The sequence below is a fragment of the Psittacula echo genome (genome assembly GCF_963264785.1).
Source record: "Psittacula echo genome assembly, chromosome: 2".
NCBI classification, from domain to species: domain Eukaryota; kingdom Metazoa; phylum Chordata; class Aves; order Psittaciformes; family Psittacidae; genus Psittacula; species Psittacula echo.
Window position 1 is genome coordinate 123046878 of NC_137737.1, and position 19471 is coordinate 123066348.

The window sequence follows — 19471 nt, forward strand, 5'->3', positions numbered from 1 at the left end:
GAACAGTGGCAATGAGTCCAATGAATCAAGTTTTCAGACCTAAAGATAACTAAAAAATAAATAAATAAAAGAAAGAAGAAAGCAGAACATATTGTCACAGGATCATTACGCAAAAGTATTGCAACATTTTGGTTAAGTAGACATTGAAGTCTCTCACACAACACTAAAGTTGGTCTGAATGTGTATTAAATAGTTTTCTCAGCATACTTAGGGAAAAAAGTTTAGCAGGAAATAATTTACATTTATTTGCTACTTTCCTATGACAATACATTCCATTAATACTCCTCTTGGTTGTTTTTATGAAACCAAAATCTATTTTCCTCTTAGTTTCCATTTTAGGTGTCCAGAAAATCCTCTTAAATGCTGCTTTTAAACTTGCATTTGATATACAACATTAAATTTTCATCCCCACATCAAGAAAAAAGCATTTTAATATTAGGAAACAATGAAAGACCAAAACAACCCAAGAGATTCAGAGTATGTCTGAAGTAATTTGCATTGATTTCACATTTGATTGTTTTCAATACACACAGTTATGCAGGCATATTCACATATGTACATATTTGAGATTCACAGAAGACATTTTTTGCTTTGTGTTTACACTGCAAGAACACGCTTAATAGTTTAAAAAAAAAAAAAATTATTATATATAGCCTTTGTTCATACATTTCCAGAAAATATTCTTATTGCCACATTTACCACATTCACATAAATATGCTGAATTTCTCATTCTTCAGGTCTGTTCCTCTGTAGCAGAACTGATACTCTATTTAGTTCTTCTCTTTCTTGTCTTCCTTGGATGGGTTTTTAGCTACCTTTTTTGTTTCTTTCTCTTTTCCCACCTGATTAGTACCATCCTTTTCACTGGCTGATTTTTTTGTAGCCTCCTTGGATTTTACATTTTTGTCTAAGCTTTTTTCCTTTTCTCTGTCTCTTTTAGCCTTGTCAGAATCTTTCTTTAATTTATTCGTATCAACAGCTTTCTTGTCCTTTCGATCAGTAGCATCTTTTCCTTTCCTGGCTTTCTTTTTTTCTTCCTCATCTTTGTTATCCTCCTTCTTGGATTCCTGCTTCTCCCTTAATTTCTTGAGTGGTTCTTTAACAGCTTCTTTTACTTTTTAGTTTTTCATTTAAAAAAGAGGAAATGTTCAATAAGAAAACCATTCTTAGATCATAAAACATCTTATGAACAACCATCTAAAAGCTTTGATTGAATTATTACTTAATGTTTGTTAGGTGCCAATTTAAACTTGTATAATTAATTATTTGAGCTTTAAGCAATTTGAACAATTAGTTTTGACTTTTAGCAATATCTCACACCATGCAGCCAGCCAATAAATAGCCTCAGCTTACTGCAACTGCATCCAAATAAAGCATTTATCTATTAAAAACCATGCTTCTATTAGCTTACTGTTAACTAACTTGTGCAGAATGCTAAAATCAGTTTTGTCTGTAAGTATGAAAATCACAGTAGATTTTGAATCTTTGACAAGAGATTCTACAGATCGTACAATGGCAGGATCTATAAGTGTCAAGAGCATCACCAAAATAATTCTTCTTCCGATTTTCTCAACTTTCTAAAACTACAAATGCAAGTGTTATAACAACACAAATGTATATTATGTTCTACTGACACTGTTACCTCTGATTAGGCCAAGACTTAAATATGTACCTCAAGTATATATTTTACAAAAAGAAGAAATAAGTACACCATAAGTAAGAAGAAACAGCAATGTCCTGCTGAATTAAATGAACTCCAAAAAGGTTTATTTGGTGCACATATATGCAGTGAAATCAAAGTAACAGCTGCAAATTAATTCCTACTTTTTCCATATGTAGTATTATTAGTAATACTTCTTTTGCTTGCTTTACTTTTGGAGTTGTATTCTTTGTGCTTATTTTCTCTATTTCAAATCACATTTGGCTGTGACACAGTATCTAGGTAATATATCTGAAGAACAGTCAGAACAACATCCTTGGAATTTAGATGTTTAATATTTACTTCCACTTTGCCCACTGTTCCAAAAACATGTGCCAGTATCAGCAGCATTCTCCAGAATAATTTTTAACTCAATAAAATTTACAATTTTTTCCATAAAAATCTCTGTATGCAGCTGTCCCGGATTCCAACAGCAGCATTTGCATTTGATTTAAATACAGTATTTACATTTAAAAAATAATACTCTCAGTAAAAAAAGAAATCACAATTTCATATCTAAAACATGACAGCTCTGTTTTTATTCAGACTTCTAAGAGAAATCGCAGTCTGTGAGGTAAAAAGCAGGCAAGTGACATTTCTCCTGTAACACCTGCCTCTAACCGCTGCGTAACATTTCTGTGGAATGAACAATTCAATCACACAGCTCAGATTAAAAGGAATAACATCATATATTCTTCCAAATGTTTTTTGGCATAAAGCATTCGAACTGTATCATACCATTTCTTCATTCTTATATCAAGCACTGACAAATAATGAAGAACTCGGGAATGACTCGCTAAATTACATTTATTACATTCTTATAAACAAGCAATTTGCAACCAAGTCATATGAAGCACAATGTGGTACAAATGCTGAAAATTTCAGCTTGCACAGAAGATGCCAAGAGAAGTCACATTCATACATGAGCATGACAGCTTCCCTCAGGAAATGCACTTTTTCCCCAATGAGATTTTGTATTATAAAGACTGTGCATTTTTCACATACTGCTAGACAAATCACATTAAAGTGTAAATGTCTTTAATGAAACAAAGAGACTGTGTTCTTTACATAATGTCATGCTGTGTGGAAATAGCTGAGCATATCTAAGAAATTAAGTACCTGAACTACATCTGGTACCTTGGTGTTTTGCTAAGGCTAATTAGATTTCTTAGTCTCTCTGTTGCACTGAAACATTTAGACCATTATGTCCTGTTCATACAGAAATGTAATTATAACTAAATATATGGCATAAATTGGTTGCAAGCTATCCTACTTTAAGCTTTTGGAAAAAATTGTAAGTTTCATCACTGCAATCAATCCTGCAATGATATTAAAAGGGAAGTTATTGAATTTTACCCAAATGTCTCCTTCCATAAGAAAGAAATGGATTAAACTATTTAAGTACAGGCTTGAATAGAAATTAAGGTACTCAAGTCCAACTACGATATAGTAATAGCATTAAGAATTCATATAAGATAACTAAAGTAGGATTTCACAGAGAGTAAAAACTGCACATAAATCAGAATATTGTTCTTTTTTACTTTTGTTTTTTTTTTTAAACACATGCATAATATGAAGCTACCATAAACTACTTGTAATCCAAACAAAACAACTCTTGTAAAAAAAAAATAAATAAAAATTGCACAAACAAAATCTCTAGTTAGGAAAGCACTCACATTGCCATTAAATTATAATCAGTATTAAAAAACGCGCCACCAAAACAATGAAAAATGGGAAGGATAATAGTTTGCTGTACCATTAGACAACACTTAGCCAACACAGCTAGTATTAGTAAACATTATTATAATCTGCAGTTTGTATTTTCAACGTGCATGCATTTCAGACATCATCTGCATAAAGTTCCACAAGAAAAAGAACATTAAGGATACCTTTGACTCTAGTTTTTTTCTTGGCTACCCCTCCTGGCTCCTCACCTGATTTGTTGCAAAATGGAAATAGGTTATGAACACATCTGTGCTGTTCAACAAACATGACATAAAGTTTTCAACTTCGCTATGCTATGTAAAAAGTTATCTTTACACAGCACACTGCAGTGCAATAGAGGGATGATGTTAACTCATTAAGAATAAAGCATCTTCACTAGCAAGACCACCACAAGTACTGAGGTGGAAGACTAATAATCCAAAAAAAGTATCACATTACTAGATTGATGCTACTTAAGATGCTTCTCTAACTTCCTAGAGCTAACTCAGTTCACTTCAGACAGTGTGACGCCACATAATTATGACCAATATCCCAGCTGATTTCTCTGCTAGGTATTGAGTTCTCTCACAAACCCACTAACTTATGATTCAATATGATCTCATAAATATTTAATAAACATTAACTTAAAAGATCTTCAAGCACATACATAATGTAGGTTATATAAATAGAGTATTTTCTTACAACGAATTACTATTTGTTTCTTTACCAATTGTAAATTGTGTGTTTTGGCAAAGGTACTGCTCATATTTCATTGCCATTTCATTTCAGCTAAAATACTGTTTTGCTTAAGGCTACTGAGACTTTCATAATAAATAAATAAATAAACCAAATTCACTCTCCAAAGTCAGGAGCTGCCCTATTTCCCCATTTTAACTAACAGAAACGGGTTATTCAACACCTTGATTGTGCTTTACACGTAGATCCACAAAAGGCTTGAAGGCAAAAGCCTTCCACCCACCCCACCCAAAAAAGAAAACCAAATTAGCCTTATCTTCTAACACCGTCAAAATATATAGGATTATCACCATCATGCTGCTGTGGATCAAGACCTAAATCATAACAGAACTCCCTTAGCAACAAAAATCTTGTGCATTGCTACCCAAAAAAACAACTAGAAAGTTAACGAAGTTATGTTAAATATACTTTTAAAACTCATACATAAACTTACTAAACTAGAAAAGATATTCCCATGTCACAATATTAGACTTCTCATTCAGATATATAAAGCAGCTACATTAGACATCTGAACCTCAGTTTTAGGCTTCCAGTAACAGTATACATCAAAAGTTACTCTTAAAAACCAATACAAACCCCCCACATTCTACAATTAAAATAAATAAATAAATACACACATACATATATTTAAGAATGTAGCCAGTAAAGTCATTGTAATAAGCTTGCATCTAATTTCTATCTTGCAGGTATTGAAAGTACCAAGCATTGACATTATGTGCAATATTTCTCTAAAATGGGTTAGCCAGGTAAAAATACAATTCTTACAATAATTTCCTTACAAACTCATACCTGGGATATAAAAGCCTTTTTTTTTCCCCTCACAGATTACAATCACTGCTTAAGTTCAGAGTTCTAATATAGCTAAATTCATTACTCAATCTTAATACCTATAGGCAGTGCATGGAAGAGTAAGTAATTTTCTCATATAAAAGGAAGAATAGATTCCAACTTTGTTATACTACAGCATCAATGAAACTATAAATAAGGAAAGATACTCAGCAAAGCTGCACAAAGCCATATTTAAGTTCCCAGCTCCTCCCCTCTTTTCATAATAAAATTAAATGTTACTGAATATTTCAAGATATACTTTTAAAAGCACGTCTTGTCAGGGAAAATAGAAAATTTTACAAATACCTGTACACATAAAAATTATAATACATATGTTTGAAATTATTTTTAAATAAAAGTAAACATACTACACTGAAAGATTACGAAATACCTTGTTTGCTGATTATTGACACTTCACTTGTTAAATATTCAGGCAGGCAGTAATTTCTTTCAATCTGCTTCTATACAATGAAGAGTTTTAAGATTCTCAGTAAATTACCAATGCATGAAATAACTCTGTAAATCATGCATACTTTAACATACTATGACGAGACCAATTCACAGGAAAAGCATTCATTTTGAAATTAGTATTTCAAAATCCTAACATTATGTAATAATCACAAGGCAGAAATCCTGCTACATCTTGATTTCCACTTGGACTGGGTCCCTACAGAAACTACAACACAGGGAAGCCTCATTTGTGAAGCCCAAAGAGCCTGAAGCAGACATGAGAGCAAAATCACTTCACTTTTCCAAGACAAAAATGTTCTGGAGCATGTGATAAAATCTAGCATCTAAGTAAAATGACTGGCAAAGATGCAGGCTCTTACAGCCTTGAGAGACAGAAACCAACATCCAGAATTTTATGAGTCATGTCACTGAGCTTGTGAACCTTTATTCCAAGTTTCAATTCAAGTGTCTTCACACCTTTTTTTGAACTATTTTTTTACTACATTATAAATGGCCAGAGCTGGCAATAGAAAAAAAAAAAAAAAAAGAGAAAATTATAACCACAAATATGGTTATGATAGAATGTCAGAAATGGCTACTATTAAGAGTCAGGGAATTAAAAAGTAGACTTCATAGTTAACATAGCTGGATAGGTTTCCAGTATTTTCCAAAGAATTGTTTTAAGCAGTCATACTAAAAATTAATTATTCATGACTAAGTGGTTATTTTTACCTAATGCTTAATGGTACATAACATCTTAATTGATTCTTTGAAACTTAAAACATTACAAAGCATTATAAAATTCTGCAACAAAATCCAGTCATTTCCTCTATTTTTACCTCACAAAAATCTTCAAGAACAACCTCCACAAAAAGAACCCCCAAGTGAGAGCACAGCTTTAGAATTTCAGCATCAAGAGAAAAACATGAATACTATTTTTATTTGGAAATACAAAAGCACTGCAAAACAAAACCAAAAGATAATACAAAGCACTCAAGTCTTTTTGATCAGTTTCATAGATGTCGAGAGATAACATTTGCATATATAACAATATATTGAGAAACCTGACATTTCTTCGTGCATATATAAATTTCATATTATTCATTTAGTAATACTGAAAACTTTGATAGCCTTGCTATACAACAGGTTTTGACACGTAAAATAAAAATCCCATAAATCAACTTCACCACATCATCTCCTAGCATAAATCCTCTTAACCTACAGCAGCGCGCAACAAATGCAAGCTAATTATTGTGTCTTATCCACTTTCATGTGAAAAGGGAAGAGGCTACTTCACATTTACCATAGAAAGTATACAGTCAAGGTTAGCACTATGCAGCTGACAGACAGAACTTGCTACCCTTCTGGAATTTGTGTGAAGCCTTGGTAACAAAGTGTCAAGCTTTAAAAAGTAGGGCTTGTTTTCAGACTCTTGCTTTAAATCACAAAATCCCATCAAAAACTTCCTTCACCACACAGAAAATTAGCAAAAGATGTTAAAATTGCACAACTAAAAATGGAAATACAAATCTGTAAAAGCCAAAACCATTATTAACCTTTCTTCTCTCCTGTTTTCTTTCTCCAGAAGTGCAAGTCAGAAAAAGCTATGATTGCTGGCATATGCACCTGCACGTAACTATTACTATTATTCTGCATTTACAATATGCTACATAGGATATACAAGGTCTTCCGCTAAACAAATTATGCTACTGAGAAAGCTAGCACCCACTTACCTTAAACTTAACTCATTACCTGTATGCATACCAAAGCCTGTAAGTGTCCCAAATGCAAGCACAAATGCAATGCAGCTTTTTTTTTAAATTCACATGAGCATTAAAAATAATAAAATTACTCTCAATATATTCTCAGTAATTTGCTTTAATATCTCTTGCTTATTTGTAATTGCATTATTTTAGAAGAAAAATTTGAATTGAAGACACAGGGTAGAAAGCATTTCCTTTTTTGAAGTCACAAATACATACGTTGCATTTTGTACGAGAACATACAAGAAACCAATAGGCACACCTTGCCTTTGTTAGCCTCATCTTAAGAAATCTGTCATGACCAGAAAGACAGTATTTAGCATATTTCATGCTGTTGTGCGATCATTATGATAGCTGTTTAAATGATGGCAAGTGAGTAAGAATAACAACCCAAAATACTACACTGTACACAACAGCTTTCTCCAGCTCTCAAATACTAATAAAATAATTTTTACAGTATAGATGGTTCCCCCACTCCATCTGACCATGAAATGAAATGAAAATCCTAATGCTTCACTGCATTCTTCTTCTACACCCCCCATCCAATCGTAACCTATATGAATAACTGCAATAAAAATTCTATTTCTTCTAATGCCAGCCAATTGAGACTAACTAATAATGCAAATTACCATAAACGGAAACTTACAGGTGGCAAGCCTCATTCACTGACTGACCTTGAAACAAATGTCAGGAGCAAAAGATTGAACACATTCTCAGAGAAGATCATTATGCATGTGGGGCGTGGGGGAAGTACTGGCAAAAAGTTGTTGCAGTAAGAATTTCAACAGATATGCGAACAATTATCCGTTTATTTTCTTCAATTCTAAGTTAATTTTATAAATTATGAGCATTGTGATTTCCTCCCCCATAAAACAGTCTTACTTTCACATATTGTTGAAGATGGTCACAGAAGTCTGGGGTTCAAACCTTCCATAAATCCTCAATCATTTCAGATACAAGGGTATTAAGGTTTTTTTCCCCTACAATTTCTTTACATTAGTACCACAACAAAGCAAGGCAGAGCTAACAAAGGTTAATGCAGTATTTTGTTTAAAGTTTGCAAACTTCCACTGAAGACTGACTGCAGTTAAAATATCAAACATTTACCAACATGGGAAAATGAGAAAGCAAAACATCCTACTTATTTCTAAAAATGCTGGCCAAACTAGAAGACTACTACTTTAGACAGACATTTACTTCTGGAGCTCTGTAAAATTTAATATAAATAACCTGTAAGGAATATGAAGGTAGCTAATGAAAGCTCCATGTCCAATTTAACATAAAACCACTAAATTCTCATTCTTATGATTGAGAATTATGATTGAGAATTCTTATGACTGAGAACCTTATGAATGAGAATTCTCATTCACTAAATTCTCATTCTTAACTAGCTACAAAATCTAGCAAGATCTTGTGATTTAAACAACGTATTTTCTTCATTAAAAACACCGTTTGCTGCTAATTTGCTCCTATTTTAAATTCTCAAACCAAAAAACTGCAGGTAGAAAGCAGCAGCTTTGCCTCTAAAAATAATTATTCTAAAAAGATAACAGAAGGCAAAGCTCCTACAGCTTTCTAACTGCAGTTTAAAATCACATTAAAACTTTCCTGGACTTCTTTTAAAGCATTAATATACCGACGGTATTTTATGTAACTGATAGTCACCACTAGTCAAACTGAAAAATTAGGTTTCAAATTCCTCAGTTGATTTCAAATACTTTGTGTGGACTTAAAAGCAAGAATCATAGAATCATAGAATAGTTAGGGTTGGAAAGGACCTTAAGATCATCTAGTTCCAACCCCCTGCCATGGGCAGGGACACCTCACACTAAATCACGTCACTCAAGGCTTTGTTCAGCCCAGCCTTGAACACTGCCAGGGATGGAGCATTCACGGCTTCCTTGGGCAACCCATTCCACTGCCTCACCATCCTTACAGGAAAGAACTTCTTCCTTATATCCAATCTAAACTTCCTCTGTTTAAGTTTTAACCCATTACCCCTTGTCCTGTCACTACAGTCCCTGATGAACAGTCCATCCCCAGCTGAGATATAGTTCAATTTTCCTTCTTCATGTGCATGTCATACTCAGCTTAACCTTTTTGCTGTTAAATTGCTTAAAAAAACCAAAAAACAACCAAACAAAAAAACCTACAAAAAAACTCTGCCATGCTATTATAAACCAAACACTCATTTAAATCTTATTATTATCCTCACCAGCCAAGTCCTCCTGCTTGCAGTCGCAACAATTAATCCAATACATTAAAATCAAACACTTTATCCTAAACTTTGAGAGCTTTGACAGCTCTGCTCTGTCAAAACCACTGGCGAGGGTTTAACTGTCAACTCAACAGGAGCAGCATGAGGCAAGAAGGAACACTTCTGGAAAAAAAAAAAAAAAAAAAAAAAAACAAAAACCAAACACCTACATTCCAGAAACTAAACACTCTAGGAAGTTATTTAGTGTTAATATTTCCCCTAGGTGCATCCTATGTCCATCCACTCCCCACTCTCCCACCCCTTTTACTTCAACAAATTCTTTATTACCATTATAATTGTGGATTTCCATTCACTTAATAAAAACAAGGAACTTCCATGATATCTAAGTAGAACTTTCTTGGTCTGCATTTTATCTCCCCATCCCAAGTTAAATTTATTTACGGTTTACTGATATAACCATTACCAATTTCAGCACTCGCTTCAACTACTTGAAAGCTGCAATCTGTTTATTTCACTTGAAACTTCACCAGATTATCAATGTATATTTCAACTATTTGGTATAAACTTCGTGACACAGAATCCTCATAGTAGATGTTTTACTCCTCTTTTAGGATATCTAGCTCCATTACTGAAGTATCTACAAAAGAATACCACATTCGATGACCATATTTCTAATTCATACTGTTATTATTATCCCACAATAGCGATGAAACTCTAATTTCTAATTCAAATCTGCTTCTAAAAGTAAAAGAGAAAGCAAACAAATCAAGCTCGCTTATTTCCTATGTGTCAGATACTTCACAAGTTTCTTCCACTTGCTAAGAAACTTATCCCTAATATTCCACAGATCTACTTCCACTTATTTTCCTAATGTACAGGGTTTCCCCCCCACCCCCTTTGCTTTATGTTTCATACATATCATCCTAAAAACCATTAAATTTTCATGGTACTTTCTTATATCCAAATACTAAAATATTTGGAAGAAAATGCAACTAATGTTCTTATGGCTCTATTCCATTCATAAATACTGAGCAACAGTATTAGTATGTCCCCATGTTGTTGGGTTTTTTTAAAGCATTTCACTTGCTTAACACTAACACTTCTTTTTTACTACTTTTGAAAGATTAGGTAAAACTCTGAGTTAGATGACTTACTGGAAGTTGTGGTTTTTTTCTTTAATCAGGCACGTTAAATTGCCATGCCAGAGCAAGTGAAAACTAATTTAATTTAAAAAGATTAAAATTTCAGCCTGCATCCACCAGTGTTAAAACTTGAGTATAAACTTTATATAGGAAACTGATATGAACTTAAGCATAGTAGGCATCACAATAAACAATAATTCTAATAATAATCTGATTGAGTATTCATTTATTAAAATGAATTATTTTAAGCTGATTTCAGCTTTTAGTATCAGAGACAAACTGCAAAACACAATTATAAACTCCCCTTTCCAGACCAGTACTTTATGATAGTAGACAGAATTCATGTACACTGAAAATATTTTTGGAACAACTATCATAAAACAGTTTCACAGGAGAAGGCTTAAAATTCTCAAAACTGCATTAAGCTCTTGAATTTAGCAAGGAATAGAAGACAATCTTATTTCCAATTTGTCTTTAATAGATTCAGTATTACATGAGAAACACACAATCACAGCCTCCCACTTCCACAAAAGGCCCACTTTAAAAAAACCCTCAAATTTAGAACAGCCCTTCTAATGTAATTGTTATATTGAAGAAATGACTGAAAACTTAGTTTGAAAATAGTCAAATCAGTGGGAACAAACCATAAGATGCCATCATATCTTCCGAATACAACAGATAACAGCTAACTTAGAAATACATGTTTCGGTAAAATTTTCAAGCACTTTTAAATGGACTGCTTTTATTCAAGCAAGTAAAAAGAATCTGAGAAATCAGTAAATCACAAAATAAATTATTTATTAAAATCATATTTCAGAAGAGAATTATCATTGTCATGTCTATATTAAGGATTAACATATAAATATGTATTTACATAATGCAGTCATGCTAGAATACAGTTAAAGCTGTTACAAAACGCTTCAGTTAACGTTTGCTAGAAAGACAAATGTTACAGTGTTAATAGAGGTTATTACACTCAGCTTTGTAAGCTTTGTGCACAAAATGCACAAATTGAAGCACATACAGAAACCAACTACACAACCACAGATACATGTTTTATTCTACATATTTACACAACTGTGTAGTATGTCATCCTGTCACAAAAATGGAAAGGTAACTGAAGGCTTTCAACTAGTAAAACTACATCATGTAGCTGACTTCAAGTTCAATCTTTATAGCGTCCAGTTGTGAGTTGCCCCTCAATGCCATGAATTCTTGTTACATTAAGACTGATGATTTCATGGACATTTTTGAAAGCCAATCAAATTAGTCTCTCAGTCACTGGTTCTGTAAATCCAAAATAACACAAGTCTTTTTTCCCTGAACCCCTTCATTCTGTGACGTACCATCAACATCATCTGCCGCTTCGCTCTCTTCTTCTTCTAGTATTTCAAAAGGAGTCAATACATCATAGAGAAATGAGAGAAAGCCATAAAACCAATCAGAGCTTTCCTCTGCTAAAATATTAAGGACTTCCTCAAGGGAATCAATATTTTCATTACTGCCATCTTTGGTCAGGCCTACACAAGAATAGAGGAAAGAGAGAAAAAGGGAAGGAAAAAAAAAAAAAAAAGAAAGACAGCAGTTAGGTGGAAAGAGGAAACTGTAAAAGGAGGATCTGTGAAAGACATCTCATGTCACAGACAGCAGTCTTTACAGGAATGCTAATCAGGAAAATAGAAAGACGTTAAGAAAGCTGAATCTTTCAAAGTACAAACTATAATTTGGACAATAAACATACACAATATTATGCCAAAATCTTAAGTGCAGCAGCTTTGCTTTCCTTTGTTCCTAGTCCTAAACCCAAATCCATTTATATTCGGTTTTCTTGCCATGGCATTTACCTTAATGCAGGCAGTTCTTGAACATTTATCCTCATACTACTTAAAATCATACAATTTGCCCTTTTCTTTTTAAACCCATCATGTTCAAATTTGAGAGCTTGCAACTGATAGCTGAAAATAACATCCAAAAGCAAACAGTATTTAAAAATCTTGCCACAGACATACTATTAAAGATATAAGTTATTCCACCATGCAGAACTTTGATTTTGATTAGAAGTGTGGACTCCTAACTGCTGGTGGGTGGTGTTCTGCAGTTTGTTTGCTTGTTTGGTTTTTTTAAGATGCTTCTCAATTTTTTTTTGTACGATATATATTCTACATGATCTACTTGCTCCTCAGGAATTACTTCCAAACCTGAGGACATGCAGAACACTAGATAAAATGAGTATGTAGCCAATATGAAGTGCATGTTGTTACACAGAAGATCTAAAGCAGGCTAAAATCAGATGAAGAAGAGATGGTCAGAGCAGCAAAGAAAGAGCTTGTCACTTCTAAGCTCTCTGATACCAGCAGTTGCTATCCTGGACTATGAAATTCACTGATCTAACTGGTATTTGTAAAATACCAATAAGCCATAATTAATGCCTTTTTTCCTGTCTGGTATTTTTTGTTTGGGGTTTTCTGCTGTTATTTTTTAACTGAAATCCACTGGTTTACAGTCAGTACTAAATAATATATCAACATTTCCATTCTGAGAAAAGCACAACAGAATGACCAAGCAATGACAAACATCAAAGCAGGAGAGGGAGAACCTTCCCCTACTTCTAACCAGAACAAACCTTGGTTTGTGTTGGAAGGAGAAGCAGAACAGTGGGCTAAGGGTGAAAACAAATTCTTGAGACATAAGATTAAGTGAAAACGTTGCACATGCAGACTACAAAGCAATATTAAGTGTAGGTTAATGAAACATTCAAGATAGAGGAGTTCATGGCAGAGACAATTAGCACATTTCAACACATTTTTCTTACAGCACATAGTGAAAGTATCAATGATAATTCTGAGGAAACTTCCAAGTCCATGATGTTCCACATCCTTGTACCTGGATGTCCAGAACCTCTACTTGAGTGATCAGCCATTCTCTTTAATTTTTTCACAGGATAGCTCAAAGTTTTAAAAATGAGATACCGAATCCAGGAGGAATCAAGGTATTATAAATATCCCTCTCCAACTTCTTCCATGGCTTAGTTCTATAAAAATTAAATTTTTAGACTTAACTTTATGCATGGTAGACAATCATCATTCTAAGTTGTTTCCGAAATTTGACCCAAGTGAGATGTAAAGACGTAAAACAAAGTAAGTTCTCTTACTGAAGAATGAAATCTCAATTTAAGAATTGAAACCTTAATCTAAAAATAACAACTTAAAAAAAACTAAGTTATAAACAGAATTATAAGTATTTTTATCATTCTATTCTGCTGGAAACTGGCATTAAAAATAAATCAATAAACAAAATGCCACTCAAAAAAAAGACTCCAGACTTTAGATAGTATTTCTGTAAGCACTGTGAAGAACTATATAGGTGTCCTTTCTTTAAATAAGACCCTTGGGCAATTATCTTTGTAAAATGTAATATGGAGTACCTCAGCATATTTTCTTTGAAAAGATTAGGTAACCAAAGGGAAGACAGAAACTGGAAGAATATGTCTTACAGTCTTTACCATAAAAAATACCCCACCAAACAACCGTCCCCCAAACCTTTTCTTTCAAATTCTTTACAAAAACTACCAAAGATTGTATTAATGGCCTTTGAATCTAAGGGTTAAGAACACAAGACACTTCAGCTTGAGTTACCCCCAAAGTAACACATTATTTCATAAACTTACCTTTTTTTCTTAGAGAGACTTACAATAAAAAAAAAAACAAACAAACAACTAATTAATAGTCAAACAGCTTTTCATATTCAGTCATTCCTATGACCAAGAAGAACTGCTTTTTAATGCAGAACTCAGGTACTGATAAGCACAAATACGCATGGTAAGAAGTGCCTAAAAATGGAACTGCCCAATGAATACCATGCTAAATCAGTGACTCAGAGGAAATAACTACTTTATTTCAAGAGAGGTCTAAACATTACTTGAGTGATCAAGGGAGTCAAAATTATCTATTCACAGTGTTGCCACAATCAATGGGGCATAGGGCTTGCCTACATTCATTTGACAAGTCAAAGCATTTCTTCTCCTGAAACATCTCTTTTATGAGAATAAGCATATACACGCCTTAGTATTTCAAGGTGCTACAGCAGACGAAAAACAGAAAACATGAGAAAAACAGAGAAGAGTATGAAACTTCTCCTAAACAGCTGAGCCATACAAAAGTGTTTTTCAGAACTACCATCTCGCCACAGGTTTTCTGAACGTGCAATCTTTAGTGCAACTCCTTGAAAACATATATTTCTGCCATAGGTGAACCAGGGGAAAAAAGTTGGTTTACAAAAGTTTGAATTCTACTGTTCGCTCCCCTTGGTTTGCTAATACACCAGGTTGTTTCGGCAGGTTTTTTCCCCCCGTTTTTTGCTTAGGCAAACTACTCTGAACAAAACACACAAGAACAATATTTTGACGACTTTCTGTAGCTGCAGTTCCACAATTATACTAACTACTGCAAGTGTTTCAGTAGAATTTCTCAGGATATTGTTGCTTGTTAAAAAAGGTCTGAAATATAAAAAACTGGCTCGGCTCCAAAGATTCTATTACAACAGACACTGGTAGCATCTATACATGATTTTTTAGGCAATACTACTACAGCCACTGTTTCTCTGTACTGAGCAAAGCAAGTAGAGAGATGTAACACTCCTTCTAAGAAGAACAAGTTCCTTCAAAGAACAATTAGAGTGAAGAGGACAAAAAATGGGAAGAGAGTTACCAATAACAGGAGCCCTCAAAGGAGTAGATTAAGAAGCCTCTCTTCCCATTACCAAATGGAATTCAGTAAACAGACCTCACAAATACCTCTGGAAAAGAGTCTCTAAGATAACTGCAGGCTAGCTTCAACAAGTTTGCATTTCCACCCTGGATAATTTTTATATAAATGGATATAAAACTAACCAACAAATATGGTTGGGGTTGAGTAGCTGGATGGGTTTTAGGTGGGGTTTTGTCCTCTCTCTCTTACTTGAGGGTGGGGGAGCAGGGAAGAGCGGAAGAACACATTTCTTGTACACCATTCTTAGAATTATACAAATACCTCTAGAGAACTTAACCATCAAACCTCCTCTGAGTTCAAGAAATTAAAAAAGAACAGACCCTATCATACCTTATACATAGAAGAAATAAACAATAAACTGTAATTCTTCTATTTAGGTGTGTCCAAGTAGAGAAAACTATTAAGTTATCAGCTACTAAACCATTCTTTGAAATATAAAACAAACTTAAGCTGGCAGAAGCATCTTCCAAAATTAAATTCACTTAAAAATATGTTTATCATCAATATGTAAATTAAATCATAAAATTTGTAGAAAAATCTAAAGATTATGGAAGGGGACAACATTAAACTATTGTATGTGCCACAATTTCAATACACAGTAGTTTACTAATAGCTTAAGAGCAGAGAAGAAAAAAGCATATGACTTCCTAGCTTTAAACATCAAACAGTGGCATATCCTTTTCAAGACAATCTTAAATTAGCAAAGAAACCACTTGGCTGTTATCGTAGTCTGACTCAGAGAAATACTCCAGAAAGTAGCAAGTCTTCACACACAGCATATATACTAACAAAAATCCTCAAAAATAAAATACAAAAGGAGTTATGCATTCAAGTGCAACTGAATATAGGCCTACTATTCAGCTTTCTTTCCCACAAAGCCTTAATTTTGCAAGACAAATTTCTCAAGAGAGAATCTAATTTTCCAGTTTCTGCACCAATAAAATAATTTTAGTCTGCATAGTGGTGTTCATTTTTAGCTCATGTTAAAAGCTAAATACAAACAAGCAAAATATTTTTCTGGGAACTTCAGTTCATAATATTATCTGGTAGTTATTAGAAAAAATATTTTTATACTCAATTTTAACCAATGTTGTGAAGCTTTTCAAAAATTACCATTTCCTTTGTTCTGCATCAAATATTCTGAAATGAGATAAAATAGTGATCTAAGCAAGTATTCAAAAATTAATAAAGATAACTTTTGATCTGTGACCTTTTAATGTCACATTTTAAGTACAAGGTTTAAATGCGTGATAAGATAAGCTCGTAATAGAAACACTGTCACATACTGGCAGAATTCCCAGTTGTATCAAGTGACAGAGATGTCACAAAGCTGCAGCATATTTCTAACTACCACCTTGGCAATCTGACTCCAACTAATATGACACACAAGAAACTGGTATCTGCTTTCTATACACTACATAGCAGACAGACAAAAATTAGGATTATAACTAATTTTATAATTAGTTACAACACTTTATATATATATAACACTATATATATAAAAAATATATAAAGTGTTATCTTATCCACCATTTATAATTCACACCCAATCTGTAGATTCTGGAGTAGACACTGGAGATTCTTTGGAGTGACTCTTGCATTCACACCACTGCAAAGTGGTTCAGCAATTTTGATTGCATGGGTTTCTTTAAACCGTGAAGAAATTAAACAAATGAGGCCCTCCCCCCCCAAGAGTTGCTGATTTCTGCAAGCATATGTGGAGAAAAATAAACTAGCTATAAACTTTTTTTTTTTAAATGTAAGACAAGTTTCGAAAAGCAAGCCATAACATCCTTGCATAACTGACAATCTTGACTAGTTTGAGACATTCCACTTTGTCCTCTGCTCAAGCTTCTATTTACTATGCTGGGGATTTTTGTTGTTTCGTTCATTTATTTAACTTGTTAGGTTTGCGTGCTCAAAATAAGTTTACACTTGAACAAACCAAAGTAAACTTTCTAACAGCACGTACGTAAGAAGTATCTATTGAATGCCTGACTGCGAGACTGAAGATGGTAGTGCCTTAACTGCCAGAAGATGTAGGCAGAAGGGCAGTATCACAAAGCATGTTTGATGACTGAAATTCCTCTCTGAAGATACATAGTGAGCAGAGAGACATTCTCCCACACTACAAGGAACAGAAACCTAAAACCAGCGTTCCAATATCAAAAAAGATAAATCTACGTCATGTAGAACTTTTGAAAGGCAAAGAAAATGAACAGACTTGTGGAGAACTCAGAATCGAGGAAAGACAGTATAAAATATGCTAAACAGTCATTGAAGAAGTACAAAGGCCTGTTGGAAGTAACTTTAAAATTGATCTAGCTTAACACATTACCACAATGTTTTAACTCTTGAAACATCTTAAGCTCTTATTATTAATTAATAAATTGATTAATAATCACAAACATCTTTCAACAGTTGATACAGCACCATCAAAATCATCTTTTAATTAAATGCTTCCCACTTACATTGCTATATTAGTAAAAAAAGAACACAACTTGCTACAAGTTGCTCACACAATCCCACAACTTGCATTAAGAAAAACCCCAACCACAATTAGATCATCTGAAGTTCTCTAATTGGGAAAAAAAATCCAGAAATACTGTTTCGACATTAAACAATAACCAAACATAAATGACAGTTGTATATATTTTTTCACCCATGTTTGTACTTGCCTAGCAATAATTTAGCATCTTCAACATCAAAGTCTCCATCTCCATCGGCATCATATATCCCAAGCTTGCCTAGAAATGCAAAAAGAAGAGAGAATTAGGGATTCAGCAGTTTGTTCCCCGCACAGTGTTTTTGATGTGCAACGGTTGACTGCTGATGGTAGATTGTTGCCATATATTTTAAAAATCATTTAGCCATACTCTTCTTATCTACATTTTAAATTTCCTGGAAAATTTTGCAAATACTTTAAATTCCTTTCTGCAATTTCTAGACTTTAGACTGAACACAAGTTAGTCTTTTTTCAACACATTATTTTGGTATTCACAGATTTAAAACAAATCCATAATCAAGTGTTGCACTTTATTTGAACATACTGTGCTCAGAATAAAATCTCAGTTCACAAGGACCTTCCAACATATTTGATGGAAAAGAAATAACAAGAACTAATCAAATAATCACCACTTGTTTTCAGATTGTTTTCCTGCCTTTCCAATTTCTTGGGAGAAAAAAACCAGACAGATACCTTCTATTAACTTGGCATGAAAAATTATGTAAGCAACATACTTCCTGGACAAAGAAAAAACATTCATAATTTTTAATGAACAACTGTATAGCATTTACTGCAGACAAAAAAAGTTTTCAATCCTCTTATAGGCAACTAATACATTAGACTTCTCACTTTTCTTTTTTCTTAAACTGCAGCTCTACCAGCCCTAAGCGTACACAGGAGAACCCAGTTTCTATCCGAAAAGAATTTTTAGCATAGAATCGTGGCATCCAGGATTAGAAGTGTCCTGGGATCACCATGTGAGTAGTGAGCTTTCTAATTACTTCTGACAAACTTCAGACGTAACTTTTAATAAGACAAACTCTGCACTCTTTGCAAAAAAACTCTTAAGTCCTTATAGTTTGCAGTATATTATTAACACTTGACATTCTCAAAATGGAGGCAGAACTTGATTACAATTAAAATAAATACAGTTCATAATAGGGTACTTAGAAAACTATAGAACAGTTTTGTGGAAGAAAAGTTCAGGCTTGGGTCTAGAATGGACAAAAATAAGGTCATCACCATTGTACGGAAGCAATCAATTAGAAAGGATCTTTATCAGCTTATGGTTAAACACAGCAGACTGGTAGAATAAATGTAATTCTCTAGAAATAAGAATTGTATCACCTTCAAAACCACGAAGAATGAGACAGATGAGAAATGACTGAGTTTCATGTCAATGCAAAATATTAATTCTCTAAAAAATTAAAAAGATAAAAAAGCAAATTTTTCAGCCAAGATACTGCAAAACAAGCTTATTTCTCCAATATCCTACCTTGTAGGACCTCTGACAAGTTATAACGGAAATCCTTTGCTTTGGCTGCATGCATGGTAAAAATACAGAAACCATTAATTGCATTACTAGACCCAATTAAGTTCCAAACCAGAAGTTTCTCTTAAAATCAGTCCAGATCAAACG

At 33.5% G+C, this 19471-nt stretch overlaps 1 protein-coding gene across 1 annotated transcript in view; it reads right to left on the reverse strand.

Annotated features, from left to right (window-relative positions):
• The window catches only part of ASPH (aspartate beta-hydroxylase), a gene marked incomplete at its 5' end in the record, with an annotated part of 112746 nt that overhangs the window by 74776 nt on the left and 18499 nt on the right, over positions 1 to 19471 (reverse strand). Inside the window, one exon of the mRNA XM_080609787.1 lies at positions 18005 to 18073. Coding sequence (XP_080465913.1) covers positions 18005 to 18073 — 69 coding nt within the window. The remainder of the gene's footprint in view (positions 1 to 18004; positions 18074 to 19471) is intronic.